The 19,796-nt window shown below is 41.9% G+C and overlaps 1 protein-coding gene across 10 annotated transcripts; it reads right to left on the reverse strand.

Moving 5' to 3' along the window:
- Positions 1-786: 786 nt before the first annotated feature.
- Positions 787-18,444, reverse strand: pou2f1b (POU class 2 homeobox 1b). Of its 10 annotated transcripts, none has more exons than XM_049728609.1 (14): positions 18,353-18,444; positions 12,094-12,159; positions 11,779-11,870; positions 10,046-10,225; positions 9,417-9,534; positions 9,229-9,320; positions 8,949-9,122; positions 8,701-8,842; positions 8,436-8,581; positions 8,119-8,298; positions 7,899-8,013; positions 7,497-7,830; positions 7,307-7,395; positions 787-7,210 (listed from the first exon to the last, which is right to left on the reverse strand). In XM_049728609.1, exons 1-14 carry the CDS (start codon positions 18,396-18,398, stop codon positions 6,939-6,941), a joined length of 2,046 nt encoding a protein of 681 aa, XP_049584566.1. In that variant the 5' UTR covers positions 18,399-18,444; the 3' UTR covers positions 787-6,938. The 10 variants fall into 10 exon arrangements, with proteins under 10 accessions (XP_049584566.1, XP_068507656.1, XP_049584565.1 ...); XM_068651555.1 differs by having other exon boundaries at positions 7,497-7,821; positions 8,119-8,301; XM_049728608.1 differs by having other exon boundaries at positions 8,119-8,301.
- Positions 18,445-19,796: the final 1,352 nt, after the last annotated feature.

A 19,796-nucleotide genomic window follows, 5' to 3' on the forward strand; every position in this document is an offset into this window, starting at 1 on the left:
TGGTTATAAAACGCCTCAAAGGTCACGTGATGCAGAGTACCGGTTTCCTATTCGATTACAGACATGTCAATCAGTAGAACGCCCCACCCCAAAAACACTTTTTAGTCCAGTAATTTAAACATTTAGGCATCAATAAATGACACAATTCAGTGTTTCCCAAAATATGTTTGAGCTATGGCAGCAAGGATGAACAATCGTGATAAATTTCACTGCATTTTAACACAATTTCATTCTTACATTTATATAAAAAGGAGTCTTTAGGGATCAAATTAGACCATCAAATCTGATAAAGGTTATTTAAATGTTGAGCCACATCAAAACCATACGTCATTGGCACAGATATGTGCAATCAATAAATCATTATTTTCAGAAAAATGAAGTGTGCCCCAGAATCAGAAGACTGAGTGGATGCAGAACCAATTGTTTGTAAAGGGTGTAATGCAGCCAACACCAACTATTGTGTCTACATGAACAATTGCTACAGTAGCATGACCTGTGACCTTTGGAACATAAACATTCAATGATCTAATTTGATGATTGACACTGTCTAAAAAGGAAGTCATTACTTTGATAACATTAACAGAAAAATTGAATCAGAGACGGCTTTGTGTCCCTTTGCTCTGTACCTGTCTGTCGCAGTGAAGAAAGGGTTGAGCGGAAAGGTGAAGTTCTCGATTTACCGGTCGATCCACGTTCCTACTCTCACCTATGGTCACGAGTTTTTTGCTCATGACCGAAAGATGTTTGTGTTATAGTCATGAGTGATGAAATCAAAACGCAAGCGTGTCAAACACTTGAAAATGGTTTAATGATGTTTACAACAAAAGAGAACTGTACACTTACAGTAAAAGATTATTGTACGTATATGTGTAAAAAAAAAAAAAAGAAAAAAAAGAAAAAATACAGCAGACAAACGCATCAAAATCTACTATGCATCCTGATTCACATACTTTAAACTCCTACAGTCTTTCAGTTCCACGCCACCATGACTGGAGGTGTTTTTTTTTTTTTGTAATTTTTTTGCTTTTTTTTTTTTTTTGCATTTTCATTTTTGGGAACGGTGTCCCTCAGTGTTTTTAGTCCAAGATGGTAACTCTTTACATCAAGAGTTCTGTTAGAAAGATTAGACTGCAGAATAAGGAAAAAAAAAAAAAAAAAAAAAAGGGGGGGGGGGGAATCCTTTAGATGAATCCAAGAGTCCACCACTTTGAGTAGTTTTACAAAATGCCTTTCTGAAGATAGACAGAATATGTACACATTTTTTTTCCTCATCATTTGTCAATTGTACTGTATTTTATCTATCTTGATAAAAGCCATGGTCACTTGGGTTGATATCACACAACACGCTCAAAAACATACAAAAATACATCTTCAACCTAGTAAGACAGTTCTGCAATTAGTTCCATGCTGCGACAGAGAGAAATCAAAATGACAACAAACAAGATACAGACTATTATTCCACAAACTTTTTTGTTTTTTTTTTCCTTGACAGAAATATATCAAAATATACATCTAAGCTTTGGAATTACTGAGGCTTGGACTCAAAGCCAGTGCTGGGTTTGTCGCTTAATACACATGCTGCAGGGCGGTTAGGAAGAGAGAGAGACAGTTGACAGAGATATCTTTGGTATTTGAGTTTTGTATACATGCACACACACTCGCACACACACACGTTTAAAACATTTGGAATTTTGCTTTGGAATAGATAGCGCTTGTGAGGATTCCCGACGCCTCACTCGGGAGTAAAGCATTGAGCAAAGTGTCACCGAATGCCCCACCAGGGGATGCATAGTGTCACAGTTGATCAGTCTGTAGTGAGTAAGTGAGGGGGGGAGGGGGGAGGAAGGGGGAGATGTGTCTTTACAGCAGTGAAATCTAGTGGGATTGGGATATTTTTTTTAAATTTATTTAATTTTTTTTTTTTTTTAAACCAAAGTCTTTTTTCTTTTAACCCAAGATGTGAATTCGAGCAATAGCGCTCAAGACAGATGGAGAGTTCTGAGCATGTGTACACACAGGATGACCCCTCAGCGTGTATTAACAAACATTACCCAGCTTGTGTCCATCAAAAGAAACCCCCTCAACCCCCCCCACCCCCCTCCTGCCCCTCTCTGGGTACCCCTTGCCCACCCACAGGCACTGAAAACAGCAGCGCCGACCGTGGCGAAGACATTCTCAGTCAAAGCTAATGAAACCCCAAACACGAGTGGGTGAGTGCTCCATGAGGAGCAGCGAGGCAGAAGGTTGGGCCGCATTCATGTACAATCAGTTTTTTTAGTCTTTGGTTAATGTTGTTACCACGAGATGGCGCCACCTTGCAAAGCTGGTGGGAGGGTGGGGAGGGGGGGTGATACAGTCTACACACCAGGTTAGAGCTAGAACAAAAGAAGGATTGTCAAACTTAAAAGGGGCGAGTCGTTCAAAAAAGGTATGCGAGAAACATTGTTAACGAAAGCAAAACATTCATCGTGTGTATCCCTCGTGGCGGACGCTTCACATGAAGAATGCGTTCATTTGTTTTCAAACATTTTCTTATTAAGTAGGTTAAAACAGGTTTCACTCAGTTTTGAGTTAGAAATGAGGTATACTGGTGCACCCACGCTTCATCTGTCAGCGTTTACATAAAAAAAAAAACAGCAAAATGTAATCAAATGAAGCGTTGAAGCAAAGCCAGGTTGACAAACTAGTGCAAGTGTTAAACCACAAACAGCGTTCATCACCAACAAGTGAACATAGGGATGGGCATTTGACTTTTTCTTGATCAAATAAAAAAAATTAAAAAAAATGCTTAATTGAATGCTACGTTTTTCCAACATTATTTAGACTGAAAGAAATAGTGGAGCTAAACTAAAGCCTTGAGGCACTCAAGAAAAGTTACATCTAAAGATAACCGTTTAACCAAATTAAAACAAATTTAAAATGGCACATCGACTGGTTGCAGCCAAGAAGAGCACTTTATTTTGCCCCAATTGTTTCATGCTAAAAAATAGCCATCATGGCAATTCTTTTCAAAGAATTAACTAAAGCCGAAGCTCAAATGATTGTTATGCCCATCCCTACTCCATATCCAAATTAATGGTGAGAGAAAAAAAAAAAAAAAAAAGCACAATTGTTTGCAGACTGCGTTTTTATACTCTGCAATATTCATTCGTTCATACCGCACGCCTGCCTGTTGGAATTATTAGTAAAGCTTTTCTTACAGGCATTGTCTGAGTCACCCCAAAAATACATAGGTAGAAATGTAAGCATCTCGCAAATGCCCAAAGGACACAGCATTGTGTCCGCGACAATGCACCGGGCGACACGAAGCTCAAACAGACACACACACTCACACATGTGCTACAATGCAATCATGTCATCTATGTAACAATAAGGCATAAATGATAACATTTATCGTCTTCGTCAAACTAAGAAAGCCAGTGATGGTGCCCTCTCAAACTATACAAATCAGTTAAAGGCATAAAGTAACACAAACGAAACAAATGATTGTTCAAAACAGCACAGCAAATCAAGTCCAAAATGACCCAACTAAAAACATATCATTTTTTAAAATAAACTTCAGAGTCTCTGCTCTACCAGCCAGATAACCTGTGCGTCAGAGCACCTCCTCCCAGCGGACAGACATTGTCATGACACCCACTGCAGTGTATTTTTATTTATTTTTTTGGTCTCAACAGTTTAAAAAAAATAAAAAGATTGGGGGGGCAATATTTGAGGGGTCATAAACACTACATTCAGTCTGAGTAACATACTGGTTCAAATATAAAATATCTTACACGTGTTTATATATATTTATATGTATAGAATTAAGAAAAAAGGATTTCTCTGATTCTTAGGTCTTTCCTCATAAATATATCAGTAAGATCCTACGGCACCGATGGCATCCGCTTTGTCACGCAAATGCGTTTGGATGTCACGTGACTACACACGGAATCGAACTAACCTCCATCGGTGCGTGGCGGCCTCAAAGACATGAGCGGCCGACTAAGCTGCAAAGAGAAAGGCTATTACTTTGGCAAGAAGGATCTCTTGGTCAATCACCATGAAACCACCCAAGAGAAAAAAAATTAAATAGTAGTACTAGAAAAAAGCAGTAGTTGTCCTATCATGTACGGTTCCCTATGTAGCAGTATAACGTGAGAATGGCGAGCCAAACGTTACTTATACATTCCACACTGTTCTACACGCAGAAATGTCTAAAAAGGTGAAGCGTTCGTTTAAGTGCTGCTGAGGTATATTCAGTCGAAATTGGTTGACAGAAAAGAAATCTCGCTGCCTTCACGCTCAAGTGATTTTCTAATCACTCGCTATTTTGTGAGTCAGATGTAGCGGAACAGTGACACCATTGGATGGGGTTGAGTTGAAGATGTGGCACGTAACAGTACTCAGCCAAAAGTTTTTGGAGAAAGCTTTGGGGGCACTGCAATGCTTACATGCTGGTTCAATTGGTAGTGATGATCAAATCAACAGTAAGTGTTGATTATGGATGGACGTTTGACGAAATTTGCTCGGAATGATTTTTTTTTTTTGGTGAATGACTTAATGAGTGGACCTACACAAGAGCCTTGTGGCTCACCCATTGTTAAATTTACGGATAAGCGTTTTACAAAATGTACTGTATGTACCTGATCAGTAATGAAGAAACTACATTTTTAGGAATGGGAAATTATTTGTTGTTTAGAGGAGCGAACGAGATTGAATCAATGGCACCCTATGCAAGCCGATTTGCCCCAATCGTTTCAGGGCACTATTAAATCAACACCGATTCCAAACAAATCAAATTGTCTTATTAACCACTTATGCTGTGATAATTAAATCCTTTACCATTCCTGTTGTGCCTTTCTGATTTAAGTGCAGATATGATTGTAACTTAAAATATTGGGCATTATTCAAATCTCCAGGAACTCAGTTATTCAACAGTGTATCAGGGTAGCCTCTTTCTTCCTGGCGCCATTGCGCCACCGTGTGGCGTCTTTCCCAGCCACGTGAAACACTTCAAATACGAGTTCCTGCAGCTTTGAATAATGCCCAACATTTTACGATACATACAATAAATCAGACAGGCCCAAGCACAAAAACCGGGCATGCAACAAAAAAATTCTATATGTTGTGAAATCCTTTTTTTTCCTGGATGTTTTTAGACAGCAAACGATTTGAGAATGAATCCCCCAGCGGGACATTCAAAATCAATTGCTTCCAATCACGGAATTCACAATCAATACAAATGCTCATCCTTAATATAACCTTCCAGATTCCAAAGCCTGCTATTCACATAATGTTCTAGTAAAGCTATGAAGAAAACATTGAGGAGCAGGTCTGTTAAAGCTGGCATTTCATGCATCCTTCTCCGACTGCACTAGATGAAGAAAAGCAGGTACTGACATTTGTGAACAGCAACCACAGTGCTCAGACAGGCACGGCTGCCATTAAGGAAAACCACTTTGGTTGAAGCTGTTGTTATATGGCTGAAATATTAGTACAACTCCTCAAAAGGAGTTTTACCTGCTTCACAGACACCCAAAAGCTGCTACTAAAAGTGTTAAAAGAGAGCCATCAAATGGCCCTGGGACCAAATGTCAGGGTGGGGCTCAAAGAAATCAAAATAGGAAACGAGCTTGTCATGCTCCAACCCAGCCCTTCCTTCGTTTTTGGTCAATTGTGCTGCCAATTATAATCTATGAAAGAAAAAAAAAAAAAAAGATAATCTTTGGAAAATGATCAAAATATTGCATTTTCATATTCTGCTGACAAAACGAAAAGAGATTCCGTTCATAAATATATCGACTAGACGACATCGACTACAATTATTTCAACAAATATTTTTGGTATATCTTAAAATACGCAGCCACTCAATTAACCGCAGACAAAAGGGAACAGAAAAGATCATTTCTCTCACAACAGCTCATCAATCCAGTTTTTTTTTTTGGTACAGATACTGTGCACAAGTAGATACGACGGTACTACCATTACAAAGAAAGGTAAAAAAAAAAATTTTTAGTCAACATCACCATACATTTAGTGTGATGACCACACCCCCTGACAGGTGATCTTAGCTCAAACCGCTGAGCCTTTGGTTACTCAAGTCTCAGTGTCACGCTGAGCTTTACACAACACACGTAGACGTCTGCCTGCCCGTCTTTAACCACCGTTTCCCCTCCATGTGTTTTTAAAGCTGTTGAAAGATTTCAGTCATTTTTTTTCCATCAGTGTCTACAATCGACAACTTCTTTAATAAGCTCGGAGGCTGTTAAAAGTCAGTGTTTCCAGAAAGAGAAACTCATCGAGACTTGACGGGTCCCTGCGCTGCTTAAAGCAATGATAACCTTTATATCGGCCACTTATTACTTGTTTTTAAAGCCTTACAACCTCTTTAGAAAAAAAGAAAGCGATACTTAAATCTTAACTTATTACACTTGCAAAGTTGGGAAAATGTAGAAAAACAATTTCAATTAAATACATTAAGAAAAACTATAAAAACAAAAGCGGATATGACTCATGTCAAGGCCTGTTCCCCAAAAAAGTTGATACCCCGTTAGTGATAAAGTATATGAGGTCAGTATTAGGTTTAGAGTAAAATCCTAATTTTTTTTTCTTTAGAAGTTGTTCAGAAAAGATGTTAAGTGAGTTTGCATGAAATAGAAGGACGTATGTACAAAAATGTGAGGAGTTTTATCGTATCGTAGGGAAATTATCTTCCTGGTTCGAGAAGCCATTCTCCGCTCGGCTACTGGGTCCAAAGATCATAAAAAGATTAAGAGGAGAACGCAGGAGAGAGGAAAAAAAAGGTCAAGCACAACTCTGTGCGGTTGCTTTTGTTGTTATAAGCCAAACGATTCGATAAAAGAATGGAGTGGATGTGTTAGAAACGCAGAGCCGTAAATCGAACGACCTTGCCTATTTCCCGCGCCGAGTGTGTTCATTCCGGAGCGCAGCCAGACTCACTGCGCTTTGGAGGCAGTGGTAATGGTCGTGGCTTGCACAGGCACGGCGGCCGTGGAGACCTGGTGATGGGCGTCGGCGGTAACCTGCAGCCCGCCCGCCCCGGTTGATACCAAGCTGACAGGGTTGCTGGTGAGCAGCGATAGGTTCTGGGGGTTGAGGAAGAGCGGCGTGGTGACCAGGTTGGCCGCGTTGCCGCCCGACGTGTTAGCGAACAACAAGTTGCTGCCGTCTAATGTCGTTATTGGGATTGTGCCGCTTGACGCCAGGGCTGGAGGAACAACCGGTGGAGATGAGTGAGAAAGTTGCATAACGTTTAAAAAAAAAAATTAAAAAAAGACTGAAGGAAGAGATGATACACACGCACCTTGAATGGTTGCCAGCATGCTGTTGTTCATGACAGCAGGACTCAGGGCACCGCCAAGGCCACCGGGAGTCAGACTGAGCACAGCCCCACTGCAAACACAGAATATAAATTGTAGATCAGTTGTAAACTGTGAAGAAAACCACAAACAAGATGATAAACAGGAGTTAACTCATGGTGTGGACATACTGACCCTGGAGCAAATGAGGAGGAGCCCATTAACCCCGGATTCAGCCCTGCTGCAGCAGCCATGGCTGCAAAGCTTGCACTGGTGGGCAACTGGGCGGCACCCTGAAACGCTGTCGACAGGCCCGGAGCGGCCACCATCACCTGGCCCGTCCCGAGGGTGGTGCCTATGGATGTCGGGGCTTGGGTGAAGATGGCCTGCGCCTGAGTGCTGACTTTATGCTCCGCGGTGCTGGACTGAGCAGACGTCGGGGACGGGCTTAGAGACGGGGAGCTGGTTACTGTGGTGATCACAGGTGTGGTGATGACCGATGCAGTATTTGTGGCTCCGACTGTTGTGCCTTGGAAGGAAGGCAGCTCATTAGGGATTATTTAGAGTGGAAAATGACCTTTGAGGTACCGCACGTACCTGTGAAGGATAAACTGGAGACACTGGTGCTGGTGAGAGGCATCACTGGAGTTACAGTCAGTGTGGTGGGTGTGTTTATAGTCGGACTGTTCACCAAGTTTGCTGTGCTGGCCACCTTGAAGAACACAAAAAGGGAATAACTTGTCGTGCCAACCGTTATCAGAGAGAAAATGCCGACGAGGCAACTGAGCCGGTATTTCTTGTGCACGTGCTTCCTCACCAAAGGGCTACTGGGTGTAAAGATGGTTTTGATGGGGGTGCTACCAACGCCGCCTGTGCTCGGGGGATTGATCCTTTTCTCTTTTTGACGGCGATTGCAGAACCAGACCCGGATCACCTCTTTCTCCATGTTGAGCTGATCGGCTATCATGGTGATCTCTTCGGAGGTAGGTTTTTGGTTCTGCTTGAAGAGGGCAAAGACGCCGGACAGACCTTGTCAGTACAAGCTCACTTGTGACTAGCGCATCTTTAACATCTAAAATCCCGGCCAGTCTCATTGCTTCGGCTAACCGTAAGCAGAAATAACCGGTTTCTAACCTCCAGAAAGCTCTTTTCTAAGGCCACTCGGATGTTGGTTTCAATACTCGTCCTCTTCTTCCGTCTGCGGTTGATCCCCTCAATGCCCATGCCAGGGGAGCCCAGGGCACTGGGGGTGGACAGCCCCTGGTCAGATGTCAGATTCTCTGCACAAACAGCACCGACGCAACGGAAGGAGAGGAAGGTAAAGGCGAGGAACTGTCGAAAGGACCGCATCGATCGCAGTGCATGTAAAAAAAACGTACGAGGAGGCTCAGGGACAAACCTGCATCATTAAGCCACTTCTCCAGTAGTGGCTTGAGCTTGCACATGTTCTTAAAGCTCAGATTCAAGGCCTCGAAGCGAGAGATGGTTGTTTGGCTGAAGTCGTTTCCGTACAGCTTACCCATGGCCAGGCCAACATCCCCCTGGGGACACAAGTGTGTAACAAAAAAATAAGAATATTGTAATGCAAAAACAAAAAAACCCACAGGAACTCAGTTTTACAAGAGCCATCAAATCGATTCCATTTACCTGTGTAAAACCCAGTTTGATCCGCCTCTGTTTGAACGTTTTGGCAAACTGCTCCAGCTCCTCAAGATCACTTGGCTCCTCCAGAGTGGGCGTATCCAGCTGTTTCGGCGGCGTATGACTGTGGGGCAGCGACTGACTGGGTGTGGCTGCCGTGGTACGTGTAGGAGTTGCAGGCTGTACGTTACGGGAAAAAAAAAAAAAATTAGATTTGAGCGGGCGTACCAAATGGGGTTATTATCAAACACGATTATCGGTGAGTGAATTAACTAAAAGGACCGACCTGTGTTGCAAGGGTGATGCTCGTTTGAGTCGGCAGGGGGTTAGCTTGGCTTTGAGGTAGTTGAGTGAGAAGACTCTGCGCTTGCAATATGCCTAGAAGATCAACAACAGCAAAGGGGATGGAAGATCATAAAAATCAGCTTCAGTAACTTCTAGCGGCATCCCTGCCCAGCCTGTTTGTTGACTTACTCTGCTGGGCCTGCGGTGTCTGTGAGATGATGAACTGAGCGGGCTGCAGCTGAGTGGCGATCGGGTGGCCAGGCTGCACCAACACAAACTGGGGCAGACTTAAATTCTGCTGTTGCAGCTGCCGAGCAAAAAAAACAAAACAATAATATTTCGGAAAATAACACAATATGATGACGGTGCAGTTTGAATTGACCGTCAGGAATACACATTGTAAAAGGGCTAACATTGCAAATTAAGAGTATTTCCTCAATGTCTGAACTGGTCTTGCAAAGGCAACAGTAGAAGTCACACTGATTTGCTGGTATGTCATTGCGTTGTGGCAGAGGGGCACCCTCTGCTGGCACTTTAGCGTCACTACAGGTCTGCAACTCAATGTGGCTGCCTGCAGTTGAGCAGTTGTTCCATTTAATTCTCATTTTTACAATCGTACCGTGTTTTGTCTAGTGCTGGCTCATCGAATGCATTCATATTAAAACATTTATTTGCGTTTAATTCCTCTGTAAGCCTAAATAAAGATACACGGACAATAATACCAGTGCTCACAAGTCAGCAATCAGTAACACTGTTTGGGATTTGCAAACACATCACAATTAAGACGGTGGAAAAAAAAAAAAAAAAAAAGCTCTTACAGGAGAGATCTGTATGGGCTGCGACAGGGGTAGCTGGGTAATGGGCGTGGCTGCAGAAGCTGAGATACTGGCCCCAGTGGTGCCGTTCTGCTGGTTGGCTGAATGCTGCACCGCTGCAGCCAGGAGTTGAGCCTGGGCCTGGTGGAGCAACAGCTGCTGCTGGGCCGGGGTCAGAGTTAGCTGGGGGAAGTGGGAGAGAACAACATATAAAAAATTCAGTTCACAAACTTTAAGCCGTTTAATAACTGATCACCTTTGGTGAGTGACTGAAGCCTCTGTGCCGAGGGTGAGGATTTCAAGTCAAAAGAAAAGTGCAAGAGCGAGCACTTAAATATGTGCCGCAGCCTTTTGAGACAAGGGAAGGGCGAGGGAGGGGAGGGGAGGGGGAGGCGCGGCAATTGCTAATTAAAGTAGCTGTTATGCGGCGCATGCAAATCCTGCACGGATTTGCATATTCCCTGCCATCTGTTTCCGGGCAACGGTAGGAGCAGCTAATTAGCATACAGGCTTGATTAATCTGCCTTGTTGCCTGGCGACACCAAAAGGGGGCTCATTTAAATGAGCTCCTTCTCCCCGCGTGTGTGTACATGAGCGCCGAGGAGCAAACCTCTTCAAACTTAACTTAAATTCCTTCTTCCATGACAGTGGAGATGCTCGAGCGGAGCCCCAGTCCCTTCCATGACATCGGGTGATTTCAAACAATCAATATTCTTCATTTCTACACTGCAAATTATTATGATAATGATGTTTTCGGATTTTTTTTTTAGTCTATGCAAACGACATCATAATTCTCAACTATTTGAATGTTTTCAAAATTGTTTCAAATGAACAACTTTTTTTGCTGAAATGCATTGTTCCAAATTATTAGATATTATTTTAGAGGTTGTAAAGAACTGAAATTGTCATTTGTTGAGTTTAGAGTATTAAGGAGGTTGTTTTGCTGACATCAAAAACCATTTCAATGAAATTTTTTTTTTTTTCATTTTACCATCGACGCTCTTATTTGATAGCAGCAGCTTTGCAAGACTTGCATCCAAGGAACTTTTGCAGATTCTGCGCTTGAATTCCTTTTTTTCCAGGATGTCAGATTAGCCTCCCAGGACTGCCGTTTGGATGCGAACTGCCTTATAACCGAATCGATCTTTCTTTCGCTGTCCTGCCTACTAGCCTCGTAGAACTTAGCTTAAGGATGCTTCAAAGGTTCCCAAGTGCGTTGATTGACAGGGGGAAGATGAGGGCCACACACATTTCTCTCATTTTATGACCAAAGTAACCCATGATGCGAGAAATTTCTTTTGGCGGAAGATGAGTTATTGTCATGCTTACAGATCACTTTTTTTTTTATCGTCCTTGTCAGTCAAAAATTCCACATACTCGACAGAGGTTATTGTCACACCTTCAGGAACAAGCTCTCGCCATAATTCTGAATCAAAACATGACGCTGCAGGATTGCACGGCTCTCATTAGAGAAATTGCAAGGACAGACAAGGAATATCTCTAGACATTAAAAGGGTCTAACTTGTTGTGAAAAGAGTATCATATTAATTCATTATTTATATTATTTAATACATATATAACATCATTTATATGATTGTTTTGTGTTTGTTTCATTTTGTTCTGTACACAAGTTGCAACAGTTTTTTTTTTTCAAGTGGTAAAGAAATAAAGATGAGTTGAACTAAAAATTCCACTTTGACTAAAAATTTTCAGAAGGACACCTGTGTGACCGTTACCTGTTGGAGGAGGGCTTGTGCGTGCGCATTGGTGATTGCACTTGTGGTTGGCACGGTCGGCCTCTGAAAATCCAATCCATTGATTTGGATCCCTGCAAATGTCAATCACACATCTGGTGAGTTCACATATGCGTTGGCTTTAACGACAAAGTATCAGCTCGCAATCAATATGCACGTACGAGTCAACGAACGACATCAATCAGTTTCATTGGCACCACGCAAAGTTAGCGTAACATGTCATCATCGCTTTGGTCCAACTAATCCGACTTGTTGAAAGTCAAGGAGCAAAGGAGAGAAGATGGAGAAGTCACTTACCAGTGTTCCTGTCACCACTTTCCATTGCACATTTAGTAGTTTCCGTCTGATGATTCACTTTAACATCTGCAAGAAACGGACAGGAGACACCACGTTCAACTTCAAACATTTATTATCCAATTCGAGTCGCCTGAAAGTATTTCGGCTCAGCTTGCCCATACTACTAAACCCCAAAAAGGACTATTTGGAATAAAAAAATAAATTAGCATGCCAGTTTTAAGTGTCTAAGAACTCACCAATGCAAGCTCCACCTGTGGTTTCAAGCATGGTTGCAGAAACTATCGAGGGGGGGAAAAAAAAAAGAGGACCCCTGTTGGGTTAACCCCTTCGCCACGGACTGCGTCCAGCACGATGCTCCTCCCACTGTCCCTTCCCCTTTCGCTCGCTCTTCAGCGGTCAATAGTAGCAGTAGCGCTTCACTGAGTAACACTGGGATACGCGCATGGACAACATTAACAGGGTTTAAGCAAACAGCCCTCCCTTCCCTCGATCTTCTTTTCTTTTGGCTCTGCCTCCCCTCTCTCTCTCTCTCTCCCTCCCCTCTAGCTCGATCAGTTGCTATAGTTCCTACGTCACACACCCGAAAAATCTGTGGCTTTTTTTTTTATAATACCGCCGCATGTAGGGCAGAAGCGATCGCAAAGAGTAAATATGGGAGTGATGATAACCATACAAACATTTGGGCCTTAAAACTCATTTTCAAAGTATATTTGCCAAACCAGGAACTGATGTTTGTGCACGTCTATGTTCACCACATATGCATTTGTTGCTTTTGGAGCAATGTCCGGCGATATTAAAAACGTAGCCAAGTTGTGGCTTGCTTTAAAGTTCAGTAAAATGACTGTGATTACTGTACAGTGATGGTGGAAGAGCTTGGAAGATGAGAACTTAGGAACATGTAGACATGACGTCAAGCTAGCCGGTCAGCGGACGCCCACGACGAGAGGTGATAGCTTTGGTGCTTTTTAAGTAAACTAGCACTGAACAAGCCTTGTCACAGTACCGTATTTTCCGCACTATAAGGTGCACTTAAAAGCCTTTCATTTACTCAAAAAATAAAAAAAGGTGCGCCTTTTTAAGAAGGTGTGCCTTTTGTGTGGACCAAATTCCAAAATCTGTAAAGTTGACATGCATTTGTAATTATTACATGCCAGTTTAAGGATTACCTGTGGAATTAAATGATGAGAACAGCGGTGATTATGGCTCTGATATATAATAGCTTGTGTTTGGAACATTTTTTTGAATTTAAAACAATTATATGTTTGACGTTGGAACTTCCCGGGTACTTGTGGGGGGGAAAAAAAGTTTCTCCTCTCTTGCTGGAATGAAACAAATGACAAGTGCAGCTGGCACACTCCACCGTCGCTGCAGCCACCTCTTCCAACTCTATAATGATGCATAATCAGTATTCAGCTGATTAAAGCCGTATGCAAATCTTCCGCCGCCTCGTTAGCGATGCAAGACTTTGAAGTCCTGCGAGTGACGCATTTCGCACCGGGACGAAATGAAAGCTTTCTGCATAATTTAAAGGTCCCTATAAATATTTATCACTTCATTAGCATATTAATTGGATGTCTTCTGGAGGACGATAGCAGGGGGGGGGGGGGGGAACAGGGAATAAGAAGGACAGTGAGGAGCTGCAAGAGGGAAGGGTATAGCTAAAAATTAATTAAGTTAGCAGGTAAAGGCTGGAGCTATCCCAGACGGTCGTGTAAGGGACTCTTGGCAGACTTTATTAATGGAAGGGTGGCAACTGAGAAGCCATAGAATTCACGGACCCCCGGGATAGGCGGGTGTTATGAGGACGGCTGCTGGGACGTGATGGTACGCAGTCAATCGGAAAGAAATAATTCCACATGTCATTACTTATAGGACCCCCCGTGGCTCAAGCATTCCACAGCAAGTGGGTGGCAGGAAGATTGCGATTGCTGTCGGTGTTTATGAAATGCTTGTGGGGGGGGGGAGGGGGGGGGATTAGCATATTCCAATTAGCTTTTACATTTCGTTAGTCTTTCATTTTTAAAGGCGCTTTGAATTTGCCTGTGTGTTAATACGATTGGGTGAAGTGCGTGTGCGTTACAAGATGCTATTTCCGTCAAACAATATGCGAGTACGATATAATTAAGATCAATTTTAAAATCATGTGATGTTATCATGTGACGAGAAAAAACAAAAGCTCGACGTACACAGTTATTTGACTGGTCAAATGTGAGAAAGAAGAAGACTGCTGCAGAACAATGCACGAGACAATTACCCTTGCACGGAGAATTTTAAATGGCTCTCTCATTAGCACAGTTATACGACAAAGGCTGTCAGCGGTTAATGCGAGTGGAGAGATTCAACGCGAAACAGAGACCGAACCTAATTAGCACATCCACATTCTCCCCGAAGCACCTACAATTTTCATCATTCACGAGGACGACGTCGAGATAACGTGTCGATGTCTGAGCAGTGAGCTGACTGTGAAACATGCTGAATAATATAATCGGCAACTTTTAAGCTTGACGCGGTTAAGCGTTCAAATCTGGACCGTGGTCTTCCGGTGTGGAGTTTCCCTGGGTACTCCAAGTTCCAAACTGGCAAAAAAAAAAAATAGTGAGTAACTACCAGCAAGGAACAACTGATGGGCAAGGAGGAATAATTTCATGACGACCATTGAAAAGGTAATTCAGAGTTAGTAATCCATATGTTCTGGTGACTGCCTATTCAAAAAATGGCCTAATTTCCAAATTCAAAATATGTTTCATTTGAAGCACTACCTTTGTCTTATTGGCACATAAATGAGACTCAGATAAGCATAACAAGGTGTTATCTGTTCAGTGCACAAGCACACAACTGTGATTCATTACAATTTTGTCCTCTGTGGCGGAGAAGCTTGTGCGACTGGAGCTTTCTCTGTACCTTCGGGAAGGCATGTTCTGAATTTATTACCGCCGCTGATGCATTATTCATAAGACTCTTGTTTACATCAATGAATATTCATGACACAACTACAAGGCTGGAATCAGGGCGAACTGTATAACTGATTAAATGGAGGGGGGGGAAGTGGGAGGATGCAAATGGATTTCTTATCTGATGTAAATATTCAGGATGTTTAATAAGTCACTTGTACTTTTTTAGGGTGCATATGATTTCACGAGACAATAGAATTAGTCAAAATTAAGTTCAGGGATCCCTCACAGGCCCACAAAGTTCCACTCGACATTACAGGATGCATGTGATGTTAAAGGGGAAGTCGACCCCAAGAATTTCTTTACAATAAGTTGTGTCTGATTAATATTGCATTTGTGGAATAGGAGTTAAGCAGCTGTTTTTATCAATCTCACGGGGCAGCCATTTTGCCACTTGGTGTTGATTGAAAATGACATCACAGTTGTCAGGTCTCAGGCCACAACCAATCACAGCTCAGCGTCAGATAACTGGTGAGTTGTGGATTTTTTCTGTTTAATTCATATTCCACAGAAAAAAAAAATAATTAGAACACTGTGTTTCGACTAGATGGGCTGCACAGAACATCCATCCATCCATTATCCGGACCGGTTGTCCCCACAGAGATGGCGTGGATTGCCAGCCAATCACAGGGCACACAGAGACGAACAACGCATTTGCACTGGCACTCACACCTCCGGGCAATTTGGAGTGCTCAATCAGCCTAAGAAGCATGTTTTTGGGATGTGGGAGGAAACTGGAGTACCCGGAGAAAACCCACGCAGGCACGGGGTGGCCATGCAAACTCCACACAGGGAGGGCTGGAGGTGGAATCGAACCCGCTACCTCAGAGGCGGACGTGTTAACACGTGAGCCAACGTGCCTCCCCTGCACAGAACTTATTACAGATAAATTCAGTTTGACTTCCTCTTTAATGAACATGTGTGATGTCACCATAGCTTGCAAGCTGCCAATGCAGCTCACTAGACCTGATTAGGCCACAATCAAATGATTGTATGTTTGGCTTTTTGCCATTTTTTTTTTTTTTCTAAAAAAAGAACGCCGTCACCATACCAAAGACTGCGACAAGAGAATTATAGCCGCCTCGATTTAATGAAGGAATGAACGTAAGCTTCCATTTGTTGTATTGATACTTAAAATGTATTTTGGTTTAAAAAAAAAAAAAAAGGTAAATCTGCACTCCAAAATATTGAGCTCTGCCATGACAACTATTTTGGCTCTTTGTAAATTTCATAGTGGAACAATCCAAATTCAAACAGCAAAATCCAGTGAGCCAGGAGGAGACACAAGCTCTTTCAATACCCTGCTTTGACTTGCAAACACACTGCATATTTTTCCTGCCTGAATGCAGTGTGCACGCGCACACACATGCACACAAATGCTCCCACGCACAAAACCAGGGGTGGGGAACGCATGCAAAAAAAGGACATATATACAGGCATCATTGCATATATTTCAGCACAGTTTTTTTCAACGGTAACAAAATTGTTATGACTTCCGAACTTTAGGTACACCCATATTTAAAAAGTATACATATTTTTATAAAACCATGACAGGCCAGATATGTACAGCTACTGTAGTCCATATCACTTTTTAACCCAAAGTTAAGTGGTTGTTATAAATCTTTGTTATATGTCCAGTTAGACCACAGGTGTCAAACTGACCAGTTTTTACTCATCTGATTTGAAAATGAGTTATTTGTCCGTTTGTTTTGTAGCTTTTTGCTGGATATAATATGAGGTGCTCATACATTTATTTGGGTTGACAGTCATAATGGCCCTCCGGAAGAAGCTATGACTACAATTCGACCTGCGAAAAAAAAAAGTTAGACCGTAAACGAGATGAGGCAATAAATGGCTTGAAGCCTCTTTTCAGCCTTTTTCTGCAAAGCCACTGTTTTTTCAAAAGTGAGTTCACTACCACAGCACTCGTTTCTCAAACCTTTTAAAAAAATAACTGTATAACAACTGTTCATTATCCGGGGAATTCTATCAATTTAGCCATTGTATCCAATGGCACCACTGTTCTTGTGGTTGTTTTTTTTTGCGGTCCATGGCCCCGAGATTACCCCACCCCCTGAAATAAAACCATCACCTTTTGTACTATTATTTCTAAACTTTCTGATTAGAAACCTGATACTCACATTTGAGGTCTTAACGTGTTACATAGAACAATTCCCCCCTTTAAACAAACAACAGAAAAACACAGTGGCATCAAGCTGTGTCTTGCCCAGTCATGAAAGCTCCAGTGAACAGTTAAGAATGCCCTGGCTGCCTGTTATTATTGTGCCTTTCCGGGAAGTGGGCCTCACAACTGCCCCAGGGTGGGGAGAGGGGGGAGGAGGAGGGGGGGTAAAAGGAGGAGGAGGGGTACAGGTAGTATTTTTGTACCTGTGTATGGAGCAAAAGGTGCCACGAAAATAAAATCTGTTTTAGTCCCTTTGAGAACGGACGAGAAGCAAGGTGAAGCGTTAACTGATCAAAAAGTGACCCAAACAACTATCAATTATCGGATACCAACTGTGTTTACTTTGTCCGCTAAACAAGAACCGGCGTTTTTAAACACACGCAGAGCCCATTTCGCGGTCGACCGCTCGATGAAGCCTGTTCAACGCCGCACTCCGGCTCGAGCAGGCACCGCATGAATAACACAACAGGCTACTGTAGCTCCACACTGCGCCGACCACAAAAGGGTGATGGGGGAAAAAAGGCACAAAAAAAAAACACCGAAAGTGACCACGTACTAATCGCGTAACAACATAAACGCATTATATAGTTGATTTACTTCAATTCGTAAGAAGAGACGCAGCGTACACCGATGCTCGCCTTGCAAACAAACAAAAAAATGAATATGCAAAGCTGGTTCAAAAAGCACCGCACACCGTTCGCCGTCAACACAAAAGCGTAGCGCTTAGCATTCGAAGCTAACGCTAGCTTTGCTCGCTCGCCATTTCAACCTGACCGCGGGTCTTGATGAAATAACCGAAATGTGTCACACACGCACGCAGCTTGGTGTTTATTAATAAAATATGCTAAGTTGTGTTTGTCGACAGAGGTATGAATATGTAGCGGCCGTACAGGCGTCTAATCACACAAAGGGGGAGGCATGTTTCCCCGTGTAATTTGCCGACGGACGTTTCCTGCTATGCCAAATTACAGCTGGCTAGCATTTCCCACAAATAAATCAGGAGGCTCTTTACCGCTCCGTGTCGTTAAGTCGACGTTCGTGCCCCATGTCTATATTTGTTTCTCATAAATTGCAGCGGCCGTTTGAATATGAGTATGAATATGTAAAATGCGGTAATCATTACCTGCTCCTGAACTCTCATCTTGACTTGCTGCTCCTCCGTCCGCCATTTTGAATATTTAACCCGAAAATCCCAGCCCTGCCTGCAGGTCGCGCGCACGCGTACAAGCACGCGCAACCTGTGCAACGTAAATACAGGAGTGACTGATTTACATAAATAACCTTTTTTTTTTCTCGATGTATTTGTCCTAAACTGTAGTTTCAGTAAAAAAAAAAAAAAAAAAGAAGTGTCTTCAGTTGGTTGAGGACTGATTAAATTGTGACAACGAGGGAGAATGTTTTTCTTCATGTATTTCTCTTATTCCGTAAATTGAGTAAAAATAAACTATTTAATTCTTTATTATTATTATTATTATTATTATTATTATTATTATTATTGCATACAAAAAAAACAAAAAACACTAAACTATACTAAAATTTGTACAAAACCTAATACAACTGTGGTACAAATATTTAGGCACCATATATCACCAAAAGTATTTATGATTAAAGGAAGCTTTTCATGATACATTATGAATTATTTAAAATAAAAGAAGGTGTAATAGAAATGTATATTTAAATATTATACAAAAATGGTAAATAAAAATGTTAACAACATTTTCCTTTTGCCTAAAATTCATTTAAATAAATGGAACATGTTTGCAAATGGTCTTTAATTCGACAGAATAATTACAATAGTATGTACTGTACGACTTTTTCAAAATTTTCAAAATTCTTATATTAAATACTTTTATAATAGTAGAATTCACCTTTTTTCTTTTATCTAATTGTCATCGTTTAAAATACTTATTTCTATTTTATTTCATTTTATCCTCGTTGGCTCATTGAAATCACTGCAATGTACGATTTGATGTCGCAAATTAACGCCTAAATATACGTAACTTTTAGACACAAATAAGTGACGTCAAGGGGCTATCTACAGTTAAAAACGGTATATTTTGAATTTTCTTACCAATTCCGTTCTATTGAAGGGCAACTACGCGGAAATCCTGGTTGATGCCACACCCAAAGGAAAATAATTTGAACTATGGGTGGTTTAATTTTCTGAGGATCAGGTCCATTCCAATGTCCCTCTGAAGTGAGCATCAGGCAAGGCTGGATGGTGGTAGCAAAGAACTTCTCTGACAGCCATTTTGGTTAGACAACAATTTTATTCCGTCCATATGCAGACATCAAATATAACCCCCATAAAATGAAACACGTGTTTGTCCTCCCATCTTCTGTTTCTATCTTCTTATCATGAACATTCTGAATATTCAAATTCACCACATTTATATACATAAAACACTCCAGTCTTTGTTCTACCTCTCCAGTCTGCAGGATTATTCACCCATGTTTCTTTTAAGGCCAAATGGTCACGACATAATGCAATTACCTTGCTCTCTTGGAGCTGATAACACCTCAGGGGGAAACAAACATTTTACAATGGTCAGTGGAATACTATCCTT

Source organism: Syngnathus scovelli, chromosome 8 (genome assembly GCF_024217435.2).
Source record: "Syngnathus scovelli strain Florida chromosome 8, RoL_Ssco_1.2, whole genome shotgun sequence".
Lineage (NCBI taxonomy): Eukaryota > Metazoa > Chordata > Actinopteri > Syngnathiformes > Syngnathidae > Syngnathus > Syngnathus scovelli.

Coding starts and splice junctions, on each gene's coding strand:
- pou2f1b (XM_049728601.1), bottom strand. CDS start 18,398: ATGGCGGACGGAGGAGCAGCAAGTCAAGATGAGAGTTCAGGAGCAG. Junction 12,160..18,352: donor AGATGAGAGTTCAGGAGCAG/GTAATGATTACC, acceptor CGTTTCTTGCAG/ATGTTAAAGTGAATCATCAG. Junction 8,302..8,435: donor TAGAAAAGAGCTTTCTGGAG/GTTAGAAACCGG, acceptor GCCCTCTTCAAG/CAGAACCAAAAACCTACCTC.